This window comes from Antechinus flavipes, chromosome 2, assembly GCF_016432865.1.
Source record: "Antechinus flavipes isolate AdamAnt ecotype Samford, QLD, Australia chromosome 2, AdamAnt_v2, whole genome shotgun sequence".
In the NCBI taxonomy this organism is placed as follows: Eukaryota; Metazoa; Chordata; class Mammalia; order Dasyuromorphia; family Dasyuridae; genus Antechinus; species Antechinus flavipes.
The window spans coordinates 48746707-48763984 of record NC_067399.1 but is presented as its reverse complement, the minus strand read 5'-3'; the positions used below and the strand labels follow the sequence as shown (position 1 = coordinate 48763984).

Below are 17278 nucleotides of genomic sequence, written 5' to 3'. Positions count from 1 at the left end.
AGGGCTCTTTCCAGTTGGCAATGTAAGAGTCCTGTGAGAACTTTCTCCAACCACAGCTGGAATGGGACTCTTCACCCTTCCTTTTTCTCCCCCAACAGAGGGTGGCTGAGTACACACTGACCATCCAGGCTGCAGACATGGAAGGAGAAGGCCTAGCAACGACAGCATCAGCCGTGGTGGAGATTGGGGACTCCAATGATAATGCGCCTGTGTTTGATCCCCCAAAGGTAACATCCTTCCTTCCTCCCTCACCAGGATGAGGAGGACTGAAATTCTCCAAACCAGCCCCTCTGGGCGCACTTCTGGAATCACTGTGTCAGCATCCTAGGCAATGCAGAGTAGTCTCCTGAAGAGACCCTTAATCAGGAGTCTTAAAACCTGGATTTGAACCCCAAGTCTGTTATTTATGACCCGTTAGACCTTGGACAAATCACTTACTGCCTCTCAGGGCTTCATTTTCCTCATTTGTAAGGGGAAGGACTCAGGCTTGAATGACCTCTAAGGTCAATTCTAAGAGTCATCCGGGACCCACCTACCACCTCTGAGCCAAGGTCCTTGGAGCTCTTGACTCCTATGCTGGATTCCTCTTGGGCCACAAGGTGGCGTGTAGTCACGGATCCTTTGGATGGCCTTGAGTGAGGAAGGCCTTCCTTCTTGGGATTTTTCCTATTTGTGTGACTGGGCAAGTCACCTAACCCCTGCCTCAGTCCCCTCTGTAAAATAAAGGGTTGGGTCTTTATGGCTTCTAAGGTTCCCTACATTTCTATTCCCGTGAGCCTTCAGATGACTCCCAATGCCAAGGGGGATACTATTATACCAGCCCTTCCTTCTCAACCCCTCCACCATCATCCTTTTGTCTTGTACTTTGGGCCTCAGCTAGAGATGGGTAGAAGAGACTGCAGTTGACCAGAGAGCAGATCTCAAGCTCCCAACAGTTGGCACAGAGGCTGCTGGTGTTCTGGACCAATGACTCCTGCCTTCTGGGTATCTAGACCCCAAGAGGCTCTTGGTGGTCTGGACCAATGACCCTCCTACCATATGGGTATCTGTATCTCAGGAGGTTCTAGGTGGTCTGGACCAATGACCCTCTTACCATATGGGTATCTGTATCTCAGGAGGTTCTAGGTGGTCTGGACCAATGACCCTCCTACCATATGGGTATCTGTATCTCAGGAGGTTCTAGGTGGTCTGGACCAATGACCTTCCTACCATATGGGTATCTGTATCTCAGGAGGTTCTGGATGACATGAACCAATTATCCTCCCACTTTATGGGAGGCTCTTGATGATCTGGGCCAATGACCCTTCTACCAAAGGAGGTATCCCCTTGGTTATTTGGGCCATTTGTGGCTCCTTCCTGATTTGGCAGAGAAACAAGACTCAAAATACTGGAATCAGGGCAAAAAAATTGGCTTCTTTAGAGATTGGGGAAATGAGCAGGACGGTGGAGGCCACACTAGGTTTCTCATGGTAAGTGGCCAGGCTGGGTCTAAGATGACTCTGAACTTTTTGCTTTTGACAGTATGTAGCTGAAGTGCCTGAGAACAAGGTTGGGGTGGAAGTTCAAAGGTTGACTGTGACAGACCTGGATGCTTCCAACACACCAGCATGGAGAGCAGTTTATCAGATCATACAAGGAGATGAGGGGGGTCACTTCGCCATAACTACAGACCCAGAGAACAACCAGGGCATCTTAACGACCAAGAAGGTAAGCATATATAGCAGCCAAGATCAAAAGTCCTTTTTCTTCACACAAAACCAAGAGAATGCGTCCTTAGACCATTCACCAAGGAATATGATTTTTGGATATTTTTCTGGTACTTAAAAAAAAATCTCTCAGGGCAGCTAGGTAGTGCAATGGAAAGAGCACCAGCCCTGGAGTTAAGAGGACTTGAGTTCAAATGTGATCTCAGATATGTAATACTTACTAACTGTGTGACCCTGGGCAACTCATGTAACCCCAATAGCTTCATCAAAATGAAACAAAAACAAAACTCTGGACTAGATATGAGAAGACACTTGCCCTCTTTTCTCCTTTTCAGAGGTGAAGGCTTATGGGTTTAGAATGTTGCAGATAATGTAAGATTTTTTTTTCTGCACTGATTAGTTATGCTGAATGTTTTATATTTGTGTATACATAAATATATATTAAAAGAGCTAGTTTAAAGAATGGCTCTCTGGGAGGGGGAGAAAGGAGAATTAAAAGGAAAATGTAGGAGAGGTATAAACAAAAGACATCAGTAAAAATCCATTCTTAAAAAAACCTCTTGACTTTTATAATAGAAAAGAAAGGTGATATAAAAATAAAATTAAATGAAATGAAGCAAATCAGTTCCAATGGAGCAGTAATGAACTGAACCAGCTATGCCCAGCGAAAGAATTCTGGGAGAACTCCTTACATTGAATTCCCACTCCCTATATTTTTGCCTGCCTGCACTTTGGATTTCCTTCACAGGCTAATTGTACAATATTTCAGAGTCCAATTCTTTTTGTACGCAAAATAACGGTTTGGTCATGTATACTTATTTTGTATCTAATTTATACTTTAATATATTTAACATCTACTGATCATCCTGCCATCTAGGGGAGGGAGTGGGGGGAAGGAGGGGGAAAATTGGAACAAAAGGTTTGGCGATTGTCAATGCTGTAAAATTATCCATACATATAACTTATAAATAAAAAGCGATTAAAAAAGTTAAATTAAAAAAAAAAAACGCTCACTTGTTTGTTCAAAGAAAGATTCCTTTCATTTTTCTCTTGGATTCCTAATGCTAGAAATCTGTACCCAGCACAGAATGGCTGCTTAATAAATTTTTGCTGAATCAAAAAAAAAAAAAAATGTCTAGGCTATTAGTTCTCCATCTGGTCTGTAAGGACCTTATACCATTATCTCTGGGGAGAATCACAGGAGTCTTAGGGAGCAAAGAAGACCATCAGCAGGCCCCTAGGGTCCAGTGGTCTCAAAGGTGCAATTGTTCCCCTTCCCTCCCAACCATAGAGTGCTGCTAAAGAGATACTTGGTCATGCTCTCATTCCCTTCCACAAAGTTCTGGCAGGATGAAGACCTCCCTCAGGATGAGGACCTTTTGTTTCTCCCTTCAGGGTTTGGACTTCGAGACCAAGAACCAGTTCATTCTTTACATTGTGGTATCCAATGAGGATCCCTTCGTGGTGAAGCTGCCTACGTCCACAGCCACAGTGACGGTGCATGTGGTGGATGTGAATGAAGCACCCGCCTTCCTCCCACCCACTAAAGTGGTGGAAGTCCATGAGGGTGCACCTATAGGGGAAAAAATCTGCACCTACGCAGCCCAGGACCCTGACAAACAGCAAAACCAGAAGCTCAGGTATTTCAGAATGACTTTTTGCCCAGCACCTAGCAACTTCCACTCTGTCTGAGATGTACGTCTAGAACAGCACGTTTCTTGGACAGCACACATCTCCTTTTCTTGTGTTCCCAGCTCTTGATGAGAAAGGGAATATAATGTTCTAAAGCATCCCTGTTGAGTATTTAAAAACACTTCACACTCTGGCCCAACCTCTCTTTCCATGCTTCTTTTCCATTTCTCTCTCTTTACACATTATATTCTAGCCAACCTAGCTTGTTTGCTGTTTCCTGTACAAAAGGCCCTAAAAAATGCTTTTTCATTCTGTATCCCTTTGTACAGTCTGTGCCCTCTTTTCAGAAGGCAGAATGCCTTCTTTGTCAGCTCTACCTCTTGGAATCCCTAAGTTTACGCAAGATTCAAATCCTATATGAGGTCTTGTCTGATTTCCTTCCCCCTCACTCCAAAATGTCATTTCCCCCTCCCTCCTTGCCCTCCCTTGTTGTGATTTGATTGGTTTACAAAACTCTTTCTGCCAATAATTTTAGAGAGTGGCCTGAGAACATTCAGGAGGTTAGCCCAGGATCACGCAGCTAACATGTGCCAAAGTTGTGGCTGAGTCTGTGCCTACTCTATGGAACTTTATATTTACTTATATTTATGTATGTTGTTTGTTTCCTTCTTCCCTAGCCTTCCCTGAAGGCTGCCATTGTTGGACCTATTCAGTTTTGTATCCCCAGTTCAGTGTTTGGTACATGGTAAATATTTAATTAGAGCACGATACCCATTAGATGGTAAGCTCCTTGAGGGCAGGATTATTTTTGCTTTTCTTTATAGAGCTTATACACTAGAGCTTAACACAGTGCCTAGCACTGGTGCTTGGTAAATGCTCCTTGAAAGGAATAGAATTGAGCTGAATCAAATCCCTGACGTAATTTTTATTTTTTCTGCCCTCCCCTACCTCACCTTGGGGGTAGGTAAGATAGAACTACTAGGAATGGGGAAGGGCTTGACGTTTGGAAAGGCTTTTGGTCTTTTTTCTACCTGGCTAAGGGTCCTTTCCTCTTCTTTACTCTCAAACAACCAAATAGCCTGAGCTGCCCTCCAGGAATAGTCTCTTACCTATTTTTATGCTTTCATTTCCTAGCTATCAAATTCTGAGTGACCCTGCAGGGTGGCTAATGATTCATCCAGACAGTGGAGATATCACCTCCAAGGGCCTCCTAGACAGGGAAGATGAGATGTTTGTCACCAATAACACCTACAGGGTCATAGTCTTGGCCACTGATGATGGTAAGAGTTCCCAGCCAAATAACAGAATTCTCATTCATTCTCTCTCTCTCTCTCTCTCTCTCTCTCTCTCTGTCTCTCTCTTTCTCTCTCTCTTTCTCTCTCTCTCTCTCTCTCTCTCTCTCTCTCTCTCTCTCTCTCTCTCTCTTTCTCCCTCCCTCCCTTCCCCTTTCTCTCCCTTCCTCCCTTCCTCTCTCTCTCTCTCCTCTCTCTCTGTTTCTCTCTGTGTCTGTCTGTCTGTCTCTCTCTCTCTTTCTTGAACTGTATCTTACTAGCTCAGTAAATAATTTCCAATGATCACTTTGATGTTAATTCATAAATGACTGTAGTAAAGGATTATTGACGGTTTCCAAGATTTGGTCTTGTATTCCAATGTTGTATGTGGGTATGGACATGTGGCATTTGCTCATGCTAACATTAGCATGGTTGTATCCTCACAGGTCATCCCGGAATCCTGGGTAGGGTTTATCCTAGTCTTGGAAGTGTTGGAATAAAGATAGAGTATTTGAGGAACTGAGAGATGCTAGTGCAATTGGTGGGGAAGGATGGGAAGGGATGGGCATGTTCCCCTAAAGCTTCTTCTAGAGGTTAAGATTAACAAAAGCATCCCTACTGCTCAACCCCAGAAACTGAACCCCAGAGTGGCCCTCAGGCAGAAAACATCATTAAAAGTCACTCATGTATATGTGTATGGGTAATTATAACCAGGAATCCCTCCCGCCACTGGTACCGGCACTCTCCTACTGACTCTCTTGGACGTGAATGACCACGGTCCCATCCCGGAGCTTCGCCAGATCACCGTCTGCAACCAAAACACTGTTCCCCAGGTGCTAAACATCACGGACAAGGACCTGCCCCCTCATACCTCCCCTTTCCGGGCCCAGCTCACACACGATTCTGATATTTACTGGAATGCGGAAATGAATGAGAGAGGTAACTTACCATAAGTATAGAGCTGTTGTCCTTGATGTTTGCAGGGAGGTTGTATCCATCACCAGTATTGAGCTCCCTAGGCCCCTAGAGCAGAGTGACATGAAGTATTTTCCTTCCACCTGTAAAGCCTTTACTTTCTCTCCTGACTTTTTGAGTCTACATCTTTAAAATTAGAACAATCACACTTATGTTACCTACTTCACAGGGGTCTTACGAGTAGGGAAAGAGGGAATACTTATAAGATGCATTGTGAATGGGAAATGTTATGTTCCTCATCTCCACCTCCAAGTCTCAGAGTTAAAAGGAACTTTTTGGAAGGAACTTGGACCATCTGGTCCAATCTATACCTGAACCCAAAAATCCCCACCATAGCATCTTGACAAATGGCCATTCAGCTTTTGCTTGTAAAACTCAAGGGAGCTAGAAACCCTTTCTCTCCAGGTAGCCCCACTCCATTTTTCATAGATAACTCTCATCTGATTGGGAAGGAGTTTTTCTGATTATCAAGGCAAGATCCTACCTCATTTTTTAAATTGACTCATTGTTCCCTACTCACCATTCCTAGTCCTCCCCTTTGGGGCCCAAGCAGAACAAGTATAGTTTATCATCTATAAGAAAACTCTTTAGATACTTGAAGACAACAGAGATCCTGCTTCCCAGTGTCCTCCCTGCCCCACCTCAGGCTAACCATCCCCAGCTCTTCCAACAAGTTCTTGAGGTCTCTCACCATCCTGGTTGTCCTTCCCAGTTTCTCTTCCCCACACTTTGTGCTTAGACATCTGAGGCTGTGAGTTTTATTGCCTTTTCCATCCATGTTAAGACATCCACAATGTCCCCCCCCCCCTCCCCACAGGAGATGCTGTTGCCTTGTCACTGAAGAAATTTCTGAAGAGTGATGATTATGAAGTCCATCTTACTCTGTATGACAACCATGGCAAAGACCAGCTGACTGTGATCAAGGCAAAAGTGTGTGACTGTGAGGGCCACGTTTCCATCTGTCCTGGGGCCTGGAAGGGCGGCTTCGTCTTACCTGTGCTGGGAGCTGTTTTGGCCTTGTTGAGTGAGTGCTTACTGTATGCAGTTTCTGAAAGTCTAGGAACATCCTCTTCCCAAATCACCGATTTTTGCATGATTTTTGTGCTTTTTAAAAAATCAGTCAACAAACATTTATTAAGCATCTACTATATCCCAGGCTCTGTTCTAGGTGCTGGAGGTATCATTTATTATTTAATTATGAGGCAGCTCTCAGAACCTGGGAACCCTCAATTTATGTCTTACCTCTGACCTGCATTGGCTGTATGATCCTAGGCAAGTCATTTGGTTTTCTAACCTCCAATGTTTCTGCTTGGTCTGTTTCCTCATCTGTAACATAGGGATGATAATATACCTACCTCCCAGAACTGTTGTGAGGACCAAATTGTGTAAAGTGGTTAACAGAGGCACACAGTAAATGCTATGTAAATGTTAACTGCTATCATTATTATTATTACTGCTACTACTGTTATCCTTATGGGATTTGGAGCTTTATGTTCTCTCTTTTCTAGTCCTGCTGCTTGCCCTCCTGTTGTTGGTGAGAAGGAAGAGGAACTTGAAGGAGCCCCTCCTGCTTCCCGAGGATGACACCCGGGACAACGTTTTCTACTATGGCGAGGAAGGCGGCGGTGAAGAGGACCAGGTTGGGGATTCTGATGTTCGGGGAGTTGGGATTGGGAAAGGGAACCTCCCTGTCTCAGTCACCCTGAATTCATTGGCTACTCCCTATAGAAATGATCCCCAACCCAAAGGTGGTTAAAACTTTCCTTTGGTCTCTCTTAACCCCACAAGTCAATTTTCTGAGCTCTCTTCATTCATCCCAAGATCCTCTCTGTCATGTGTATGGTGGAGATATGACAAGGGCTTCAGAAATCTCAGACCCCTCCCAACTGAGCTTCACTACATAAACCAAACAGACAGGTGGCAGGGTTTGGAGGTTTGGGATTCAAGGGTGGGCCCCTAATTCATATGTTCTCTTTCTTCCTCAAAAGGACTATGACATTACTCAGCTTCATAGAGGCCTGGATTCCCGACCTGAAGTAATCCTCAGAAATGATGTGGTACCCACCTTCATCCCTCCCCCCTTCTACCGGCCACGCCCAGCCAACCCAGATGAGATTGGCAACTTCATCATTGAGGTGAGGACAGGATTTACCCTATTTCCCCCAGATGGTCCATCAGATGAATGTGGGTCTTCAGTTTCTCTTCTTTAAATATATATATACATACATATACATATATATACACACACACATACATAGACACATACATATACATACACACACACATATGCATACATATATGTTATCTTTATATCTTCTCCAACCCCCAGTCCCCAATTCCCCATCCCACACTCGCCCCAAGAGAATCATCTCTTATAACAAAAAATTTTGAAAGGGGAGAACAGTTCAACAAAACTGAGCAAGTCCATCACTATATACAGCATTCTACCCCATCATGCACCATCTCCTTCCCTTTTACAAGGACTGGTCTATATTTGAGGCCATGTGTCATACAGTAAAGAACCTGGCATCCTTTGCTGCTTGGCCAGCTTGGGGAGACTTATTTTCTGCCCTTTAGCTCTAATTCTATCATGGGTCAATAATAAGGAAAAAAATTCAACAATAAACATACGCAAAGGGACAGTCTTGGGTTACAGCTCCAAATGCCTCAGTTCTGATTCTACCTTTGCTATTGACTCTCATCTTCATGGCACCAAAAAAAGAGCCTTAGATTTGTAGTTAAGAGACTTGGGTGTGAATACTGGTTCTACCATTGCCACCTCTGTGATGTTGGACCTCTCAGGATCTGCTTCTTTATCTATAAAACGAGGCATTTTGGACTAGGTGATGAGTCACTTTTACATTCATAGGATCTTTGACCCTCCGCTTTTCCAATTTTTGTAATGTGGAGGCTTTAATCTTTGTTACCTGGGCCAGAAGGGACCAGGATATCAAGGTGAGAAACTGGCTGGCCCCTTGACCCTCTAAGAGGGAGTAAGAAGGTATGAACCCTGTATGCTACAAGGAGGCAGGAGACCCCATGGGAATGCTGGCAGCCCTTTTCTCTAAAGAGCCTACCCTGGCTCTTGTTCTGAGGGGCCGCCTCAGGAACTCAGCTTGGTTTCTTTCTACTCAGTAACATCCTCCAGCCCCAACTCAACTGTACACACACCTGTGGGGGGAAAACAACAACTGTCATTTGAGACAAGGCTTTAAGGAAGCTTAAAAGCTTTGTCAGTCATCCTTAATGTAAAGGTAGCTTTCATTTGAATTTGTACGTGAAGGTAATAGGAGATGGAACATTCAGCTCCTCCCAAACTAAATGTGTTAATGGGGCTCCCTATTATTACTTCACTGACAAAAGGAAGTCACTTTTCTCTGGCTCTTAACTTCTTTATCTGAGAGTTAGAAACTCACTCTCTCTCTCTCTCCCTTTCTCTCCCTCTCTCTCTCTTTTTCTCTGTCTCTGTCTGTTAGTCTTTCTCTGTTTTCTATCTCTGTCTCTCTGTTTCTGTCTATCTGTCTTTCCTGTCTCTGTGTGTCTCTCTCTGTCTCTGTTTGTCTGTTCTTCTTTCTTTCCCTCCCTCCTCCTCTCTTCCTCTCTTCTTCTCCCTTTCTCCCCCTACCCCATCTACCTGTCTGTCTCTCCCTCACCCTCCACACATACAAACATACATATGTGATGTTACATATTCCATTATGTAACATTGTTATATTAAATTATTATTATATTATACCATCAAGTTATAACACATATTATATCATATGTAGCATATTTATATTCAGTTACTGTTAGACTTTCTAGGTATCTTAGGCACAACCCATCCAGGAGTGGTTGGGAGGGGAGGCTCTCCATGACAGAGGGATCCCCACTTTCCATAGCCATTCTCCAGGCAATGGGTCTCTCCTGCTTTAAACCCTCAGACCCTCCTGGGGGATGGGGGGAGGGGGTGGCTCTGCTGGGCAGGGTGGAAGGCAGAGGCTGCCTCTTGGGCTTAGTAACTTCCTGGGTGCTCTGTGTTCTGCAGAACCTGAAAGCAGCCAACAGCGACCCCACGGCTCCGCCCTATGACTCCCTGCTGGTGTTTGACTATGAAGGAAGTGGTTCGGACGCAGCCTCCCTGAGCTCCCTAACATCTTCCAACTCGGATCAGAACCAGGATTACGACTATCTGAATGAGTGGGGCAATCGATTTAAGAAGCTGGCCGACATGTACGGCGGAGGGGAAGATGACTAGCGGAGGGCCTTCGTGCCCAGGACAGAATTCATTTCTTGCTCTCCGGACCCCGCTCCTCCGAGCAGCCCGCTGTACCTCAGAGATAAAGTGACTCCTTGTTTCAAGCCTCCTGAATTTGTCAAGAAAGTGACTTAAATGTGAGCACTTTTCTCACTTAAAAACCTGGCTGAATCTGATGGAAATTTGGCCTAGGACAGCCTAGACAGCAGATCTGTCTCTTCCCAAGGAAAGAAAAATGGCAGACTGAGCTGGGATCCTTCTTTGAATCTGGAGATAATCAACACTCGTCCTACTCTAAATCTCTGCCCATTGCTGTCTCCTGGCCATTTACCTGGACCTCTGAAGGCCCAGAGTGACACTTAGCCATGCACAATGGCTGCTTCTACTAGTGGTCATCTCTCCATTCTCTTCTACCCTATATTTGGAGACAGAAGCCAAACAATGGCCAGAGAGAGGCTGGCCATCTCTAGTTCATTTCTTTCTGCATTTGGAGGAAAGGATGGAGCCCAGAAGATGATGAAATCATCTCCATCAAATAGCCACTGGAGGTTATTTTGTTCTGTTTTGTTTTTTTCCTAAGACAATGACAACATTTTTTTTTTTATATATAGAATACTGGTAGATTACTTCTGTGTTTTTTTTAAAAATATATATGTGTGTATGTGTGTGTGAAGTAGGCGAAGTGTCATGTTAAATAATACCAAAACTTTTTATTAAAGAAACTTAACAAAAGTATGGGAGGAAGTAGTAGAATTTTCTAAGGGGAACTTCTCTTTTCTTTCTCTCCTGACTAAGTAGAAAGGGGAAGTGAGAGTCCAAGCAAGTGATTTTATTTTGTAGGGCTGAGATTTCTCTAGCCCTTAAGTGTTTACAAAGCTTTGTTTACAAATGTTTACGAAGCACTTCTCTCCACAACCCTGGAAGCAAGTAATCCTACTTAGCCCCTTCTGAGAGTTGTTGAGTTACCCTTGTGGCCCATACTATTCTTGGGGGTTTACTAGCAAAGATACGGGTATGGTTTGCCATTTTCTGCTCCAATGGGCCAAGGCAAAAAGTGATTTGGCCAGGATCACACAGCCAGTGTCTCAGTCTGAATTTGAATTCAGGACTTTCTGACTGTAGACCTGGGATCTATCCACTGAGCAACTACCTGCTTCTATTCTCCCACAGTTAAGGAAACTGGGGCTTAACGAAGAGATTTGTTAATATGGGTTAGGCGAAACTCAAACCCAGATTCCTTAACCTCTTTCTAGGTTTCTTTTAATTCACTGATAAAAGTAAGGGAGGGGTTGTTCAAGATGATAATGCTTAATATTCCCATAGATTTTCATGGCACTTATCATTTTATTTGATCCTTACAATAAGGAATGGAGCAGTAGGAAAGATTACCCACTCAATTCAGAGGACCTACATTTACATCTTGATTCTGGTGCTTCTTATTGCCTTGGTGATCCTATTTAGCATCCCATAATCACTTGGACTACTTGTGGTTCTTGTGAACCTCCCATCCTGTGACATAAACACCATTAATTTTTCCTTTTCTACAAGTAAAGAAACTGAGATTCAATGACATGCTCAGGGTCACACAGCTAGTGAGTGTCTGAATAAGTCCATGCTACTTACTTCTAGGCCTATGAACCTCAGAAATTCACTAACTTAAGGGTTTTTAGTTTAGTTTTAGAAGGATGGGTGGGTATTGGGTTGCAATGAGAGGGGGATGGGAAGATCCTTTGTGGGGATTGTGCTGGCTCCTTTAATCAGAGGAGGATCTAGGGCTACCCTCCCACTTTATCCCTCCCCCCAATATAGTCTTCCAATGTCTATTCTACCACCTGGCTGCCTCTTGGTACCAGGGTGTTCCTGGTAAGACTCACTCCTGGAAATCCCCCATCTTGGGCCTCTGATAAGATTAGGAAAGGATTAGATGTCTTTTCTGAGGATTTCTGGGGCTGCCACCCAACAACAAAAGTCCTGGCCCTTTTCACTGTCTTTTCACACCTGCATCCCCTTATCTGGGGCTTTCCCCTCCCCTTTCTACAAACCCAAGCAAAGAAAGAAACTCGATCTTCCCTTGTACAAACTGTCACTCAGTAACTTGAGTTCCAAGTCTGGAGGAGATAAGGAGTACCTCAGCTGTGGTTGAAGCTGGCCTTCCAGCCTTCCAGACATTCTGGGTATTTGGGAGTGGGGACCAGAACAGACTCAAATATGATTCTCTACGGATTGCTTTGAGAAGGAACTAGGATGAAATGATTAAAAATCAAATCAGGAAGCATTTGGTAAATGACTTCAATGTGCTAAGCATTCAGCTCAACCAAATCCAGTTTTGGGGGGGATTGTAGTAAACATAATTTAGGTGGGACTTGACCCAGCGCTTTGATATAAAGCTACAGAAGCGCCCTGGAATGGGGAAAGGGCACTGGATTTTGTAGGAGTTCAAAACGTAGGTTCTGCTCAACTGTGAATTTTTTTTAGGATAGTCACACCTCTGTTATGAAGGCTCAGTCCTTCATTTGTGAAATGAGGCTGAAAGAGAATCTCAGACAGTTTCCCCCTTCTTCCTAGGGGATTGAGTATGGTTTGTTTCTAGAACTGTTTGAGGCCCAGCTCTGTTCTTTTCAAGCTGGGGCTGAGCCCTCAGTTTCCTCATCTGTAAAATGAACTGGAAAAAAAATGGCAAACCAGTATCTTTGCCAAGAAAACCTCAAATGGGATCCCAAAAACTCAGGTCCAACTGAAATAATTGAACAACAAATAAACATCTAGATAGTTATATATGTCTACATATCTATATATAGACACAGTAAGCAAAGGGAAGGTGTATTGGAGAAAGGGGTGATTTTAGTTCTGTGTTCTCAAAACTAACTTGATCACAGAACACTTTAAAAAGTGTCCTAATGGGGGCAGCTAGGTGGTGCAGTGTTTAGAATGCTGGTCCTGAAGTCAGGAGGACCTGAGTTCAGGTCTCAGGCACTTAATGCTAGTTATGTGATCCTATGCAAGTCACTGAATCTCAATTGCCTTGTCAAAAAAAAAATTATATATGTGTATATCTATATCCTGATGGACCCCATCTATCCAGGGTAAGAGTTCCCTCAGAGTTAAGGCAGAAAGGAGGATGGGGGAAATTTGGGGACAACGTCATGAAAGGTAATTTTCAAAAAAATTGCCATAGGTTGTAGATAGAAAAATGAAATACTTGCTGTAACATGGAAAATTGCAATTGAATGCTATTACAGTCACCATTACCACTTGGGCCACTTGCTACATGGCATAGTGGCTGCTAGGTAATAAAGTAGATAAAGTTAAGAAATAGTCATCTTTCTGAGTTCTCATCCAGCCTCAGACAAGTACTAGCTGTGTGACTTTGTGCAAGTCCCTTCACCTTGCTTGCCTCAGTTTCCTCATCTGTAAAATGAGCTGGAGAAGGAAATGGCTAAGCTCTCCAGTATCTCTGCCAAATGGGATCATGAAGAGTTGGACTTGACTGGAAATGACTGAATAATAAGTGGCTGGCCTTAAAGACCTGGGATTGTGTCTCTGCTACTTACTGACTTTGTGACATTGGGTAAGTCATTTAACATCTCAGGCCTCTTCTGTATAAATTGCAGAGAAGGTGCTGACCTGCACAGGTAGAAAAGTTTCATCATGTGGGAGTCAGATCCAGAATATATCTCTGTCCCACCAAATGTGCTGAAACTCCCATACAATGGATTTCAGACCAAGAGTTGTATAGGAGTTGGGGGTTATAAAATGTTTACCACTGAGAAACTCTAATTTTTTAATTTAATATTTTCCCCAATTACATATAAAACAATTTTTACCTTTGTTTTTAAAACTTTGAGTTTCAGATTCTCTGCCTTCTCCCCCCCTCCCCATTGAGAAGGCACATGTGAAGTCATACAAAACAGTTCCATAAAAATGCTGAGCAACCCTACTTTTAAAAATAAAGTCATTCAATTTTATGGATGCTTTTGGGAAAATAAAAGTCACTTTCCAATAAATCCATCCCAACCCTGCCTTGCAACAGAGAGTTATGTAAAAGCCACGCCTAATAGGGTAAAGCAACATTCTCCACCCCATCACCTTTGTGAGAGATGGGAAATGTTTTCCCTTCCCTGATGAACAAACCTATTTAGCAAAACATTAGAGTGTTTCAAAAACTGGCTTTAACAAGCTTTTTGGGTCACACTGTATTTGGGCCATAGGGAAAGGGACCTAGAAAATAGGATTTTCTCTCTGGGGATTGGTGCATACTCTTAAGAAGGGACCCACCCCTGCCCCCATGCCCAGACCCCACCCCCCATGATGAGCCAAGTATTATACTTCCTAACAGCCTAGGAAGGGGCCCATTAGGGTGATAATCACTGGGAAAACATTTTTTTCCTGCTGCTTTCTCAGCCTCCCCAAGGATTTGCATCAACAGTGGTCCAAAGTACGGGTTTTTCTACCTTTACAGGCAGATGATGGCCCAATATGTAGAAATTCTAGACAATGGGAAAATTCCACGCCCATCTTTCTTTTTATTTCCTGATTTCAGAAACTTCCTCCATTTAACACCCAACCAAGAGGCTTAATTAGCTCCTCCCTGGTTTAAAAACAAAAGGGGGGGAGCAACACCTCCCCACCCGCCCCACCCCTCCACGCCCACCTCCTTATGTGTTCCCCTTTCCCATTCCTAGACTCACTTCCCAAAAAGAGCTCTTTTAGTGAGAAATTTCTACAGCTTTCTTCATGCACATTTAGGTTCTAAAACATTTCAGCATCCAAGGCCCTCTTCTCTTTCCCCCCAACACTAAGTACAATGTCTGGCAAGCCAGGAAGTACTTGATAAGTTCTTTTTATTTAAAAGCGCTGACAAACTATCCCTTGGTCTGACCAGTAGAGGGCAGAAGAGAGCAGCTCCCTTTAGCAGCACCCGTGTAAATGCTCAAGGACAAAGGATCCCAGCATGTGAAAGCTGGATGTGATCCTCACCTGGGGTTCATGGATAAGTTTCAGGGAGTCCTCAATGTCAATTTCAATGCCCCTAGAAGGAAAGTATATTTTTTAAAATTTATTTTTACCAGCTTCCAAATGAAATTTAGTATTTTCTTCAATTTATATTATCTTTAATATCACCCTGAGAAGGGGTCCGAGAGCAGCCCAAATCACAAAAAAGGATTCAAACCCCTCCTCTTGCATCTTCATTTGGCAAATAAAACATCAAGGCTTGGAGGGAAGGATCTGCCCACTTTTCACCACCTCGTGGCTTCTCTCAGGAGAAGAGAAAAGGAAAGGTGAGAAGACAGTATATTAATTAAAAATTCTCTCTTCCCCCTTCTCCGTCCCCCATCAGCATCAGTAGGTGTTCGTGGGGTTCCCAATAGAGGCCCCAGAATCAATCTAGAGCCGATTATGGCTTGAGAATTCTGCAACCTCTGCCCCAGTTCAGAGGTTGTGAAATCTGATCCCTTTCCTCTTGTTTATATTTGAATCTGGCTTCTGAAACTCAAGCCTAGCAACCTAGGCATGTGGAGACTTGCAGCTATACCTCCTTCAGGAAAGAAGTAGGGTGAGATTGGCAGGGAGTCCAGGATTTGGGGTACTTGTGGAAGAAGTTATAGGACTCACTCCTCTCCCAGGGAGGTACTGGTTGGAGGAAGGTCTCCCAAATCTAGTCCTGGATCTTTGACACCGTTTTAAAGATACATCTGATCTGTGGCAGACATGCTTGTAAATAGGTAGTAGAGATACTGCAAATGATCATCTGGTGGCATAGGGGATAGGGAGGCCTGGAGGCACATGCTAGCTGTGTGATCTGTGCTGACATCCTGTATCACACATATTGGCTTTGTAGATGGGCAAATTATTTAATCTCTGTCTATGTTTTCTCATCTGTAAGAAAGAGAAATAGCACCTACTTCTAAGGTTCTTGTGAGGATCAAATGAGACTCTATTTGTAAAGTATTTTTAAAGTAATAATTAATAATTATTATTTATTCCCAAATATATGTAAAAACAATTTTTTAATTCCTTTAAAAAAATTTTAGTTGAAATTCTCTTCCTTCCTCCCCTCTTGCTGTCCTGAAATGGTCAACAATGTGATATAGGTTGTACATGTACAATCACGTAAAATATATTCCTATTTTAGTCATATTGTGAAAGAAAACAGACCAGAAAAAAATACAAGGGAAAAAAAAGAAAGAAAAAAGTACACTTCAATCAGTTCTTTCTGTGGAGATGGATATGTTTCATCATGAATCCTTTGGAATTATCTTGGATTATTGTATTGCTGAGAAGAGCTAACTCATGCAAAGTTTATCATCGCATAACATTGCTGTTACTGTGTACAATGTTCTCCTGATTCTGCTCACTCTGCATCAGTTCATGTAAATCCCATGTAAATTGTTAGTTTTGGCGTACCGTTTTTGTTTTCCCAACAGTTTTTGTCAAATAGTTCTTATCCCCAAATTGCACAATATTAATGTCTGACACATAATATGTGCTATTGAAGTGCTGGTAGGTATTGTCATTGTTGATATTATTATGTTTCCATCTGTCCTAGGTATTCCAAACTTATACAGTAGGGGACAGAGGGTTGGGCCTGGAGACATACCATCTATGTGACCTATAATGATATTGTGATCCTGGGCAAGTCACTGCCTACATTTTCTCCTCAGTAAGATGGGCAAAATAATGGGGTATATAACATAATTTCACTGTTAATTTATTGTCAGAGGACCTGGATTAGAATTCTGACTGCTAATTAATACTTGGTGGTTACTCTCAGTTTCCTCAGTGACAAAATAAGGAAATTGAACTAGACAATTAATTAATCTCTACAAAAGCTTCCCTCACTAAATTCCTCCTTTCCTAGCCCACCTTTAAGTGTAGCCTTCCCTATGTATAAGGAAAACTCCTTGAGGAAAGAGGAAAATATCCAGATCAGTAATAAACCTTCATTAATTTACATTTATTAATATGTGTTCTAATGACTGAGCTAAGAGCTAAGGATACCAAAAGAGGCAGAAGACAAACAGTTTTTCCCTCAAAGAGCTTAAAAGCCTATAGGGGAGAAAACATGCCAAGAAATATAGACAAAGCAAATTATTTACAGGGTAAATAATAAAAATAATTAACATTTATATAATGCCTACTATGTGTCAGGCACTATGCTATTTATCTGGGTTATATCACTAATAAGTATCTGAAGCCATATTTGACCTCAGGTCTTAACTTCAGGCCCAGTGCTCTAACCACTGCATGTCCTAGCAGAGAGAAGGTACTAGAATTAAGACACATAGTAAGTGCTTAATAAATGCTCTATTTTTGGATAGAATGGATCTTAGTCCAACCTCTTCGTTTTATAGATGAAGAAATAAGGCCAGAAACATTAATTACACCCAAAGTACTACAGGTATTGAGAGAGAGAAACAGGTCTAGAGAGACCAAATTCAAACCTCCTGAGTGTCCCA

The 17278-nt window shown here is 42.9% G+C and overlaps 1 protein-coding gene across 1 annotated transcript in view; it reads left to right on the top strand.

Annotated features, from left to right (window-relative positions):
- Window positions 1–10556, top strand: part of CDH3 (cadherin 3) — a 49041-nt gene extending 38485 nt beyond the window's left edge. Inside the window, exons 8-16 of the mRNA XM_051974729.1 lie at window positions 99–227; window positions 1522–1707; window positions 3102–3346; window positions 4473–4618; window positions 5324–5548; window positions 6402–6608; window positions 7093–7223; window positions 7573–7719; window positions 9612–10556. Of these exons, the coding sequence (XP_051830689.1) occupies window positions 99–227; window positions 1522–1707; window positions 3102–3346; window positions 4473–4618; window positions 5324–5548; window positions 6402–6608; window positions 7093–7223; window positions 7573–7719; window positions 9612–9821 (1626 nt within the window). The 3' untranslated portion in view covers window positions 9822–10556. The remainder of the gene's footprint in view (window positions 1–98; window positions 228–1521; window positions 1708–3101; window positions 3347–4472; window positions 4619–5323; window positions 5549–6401; window positions 6609–7092; window positions 7224–7572; window positions 7720–9611) is intronic.
- The last annotated feature ends 6722 nt before the right edge of the window (window positions 10557–17278 follow it).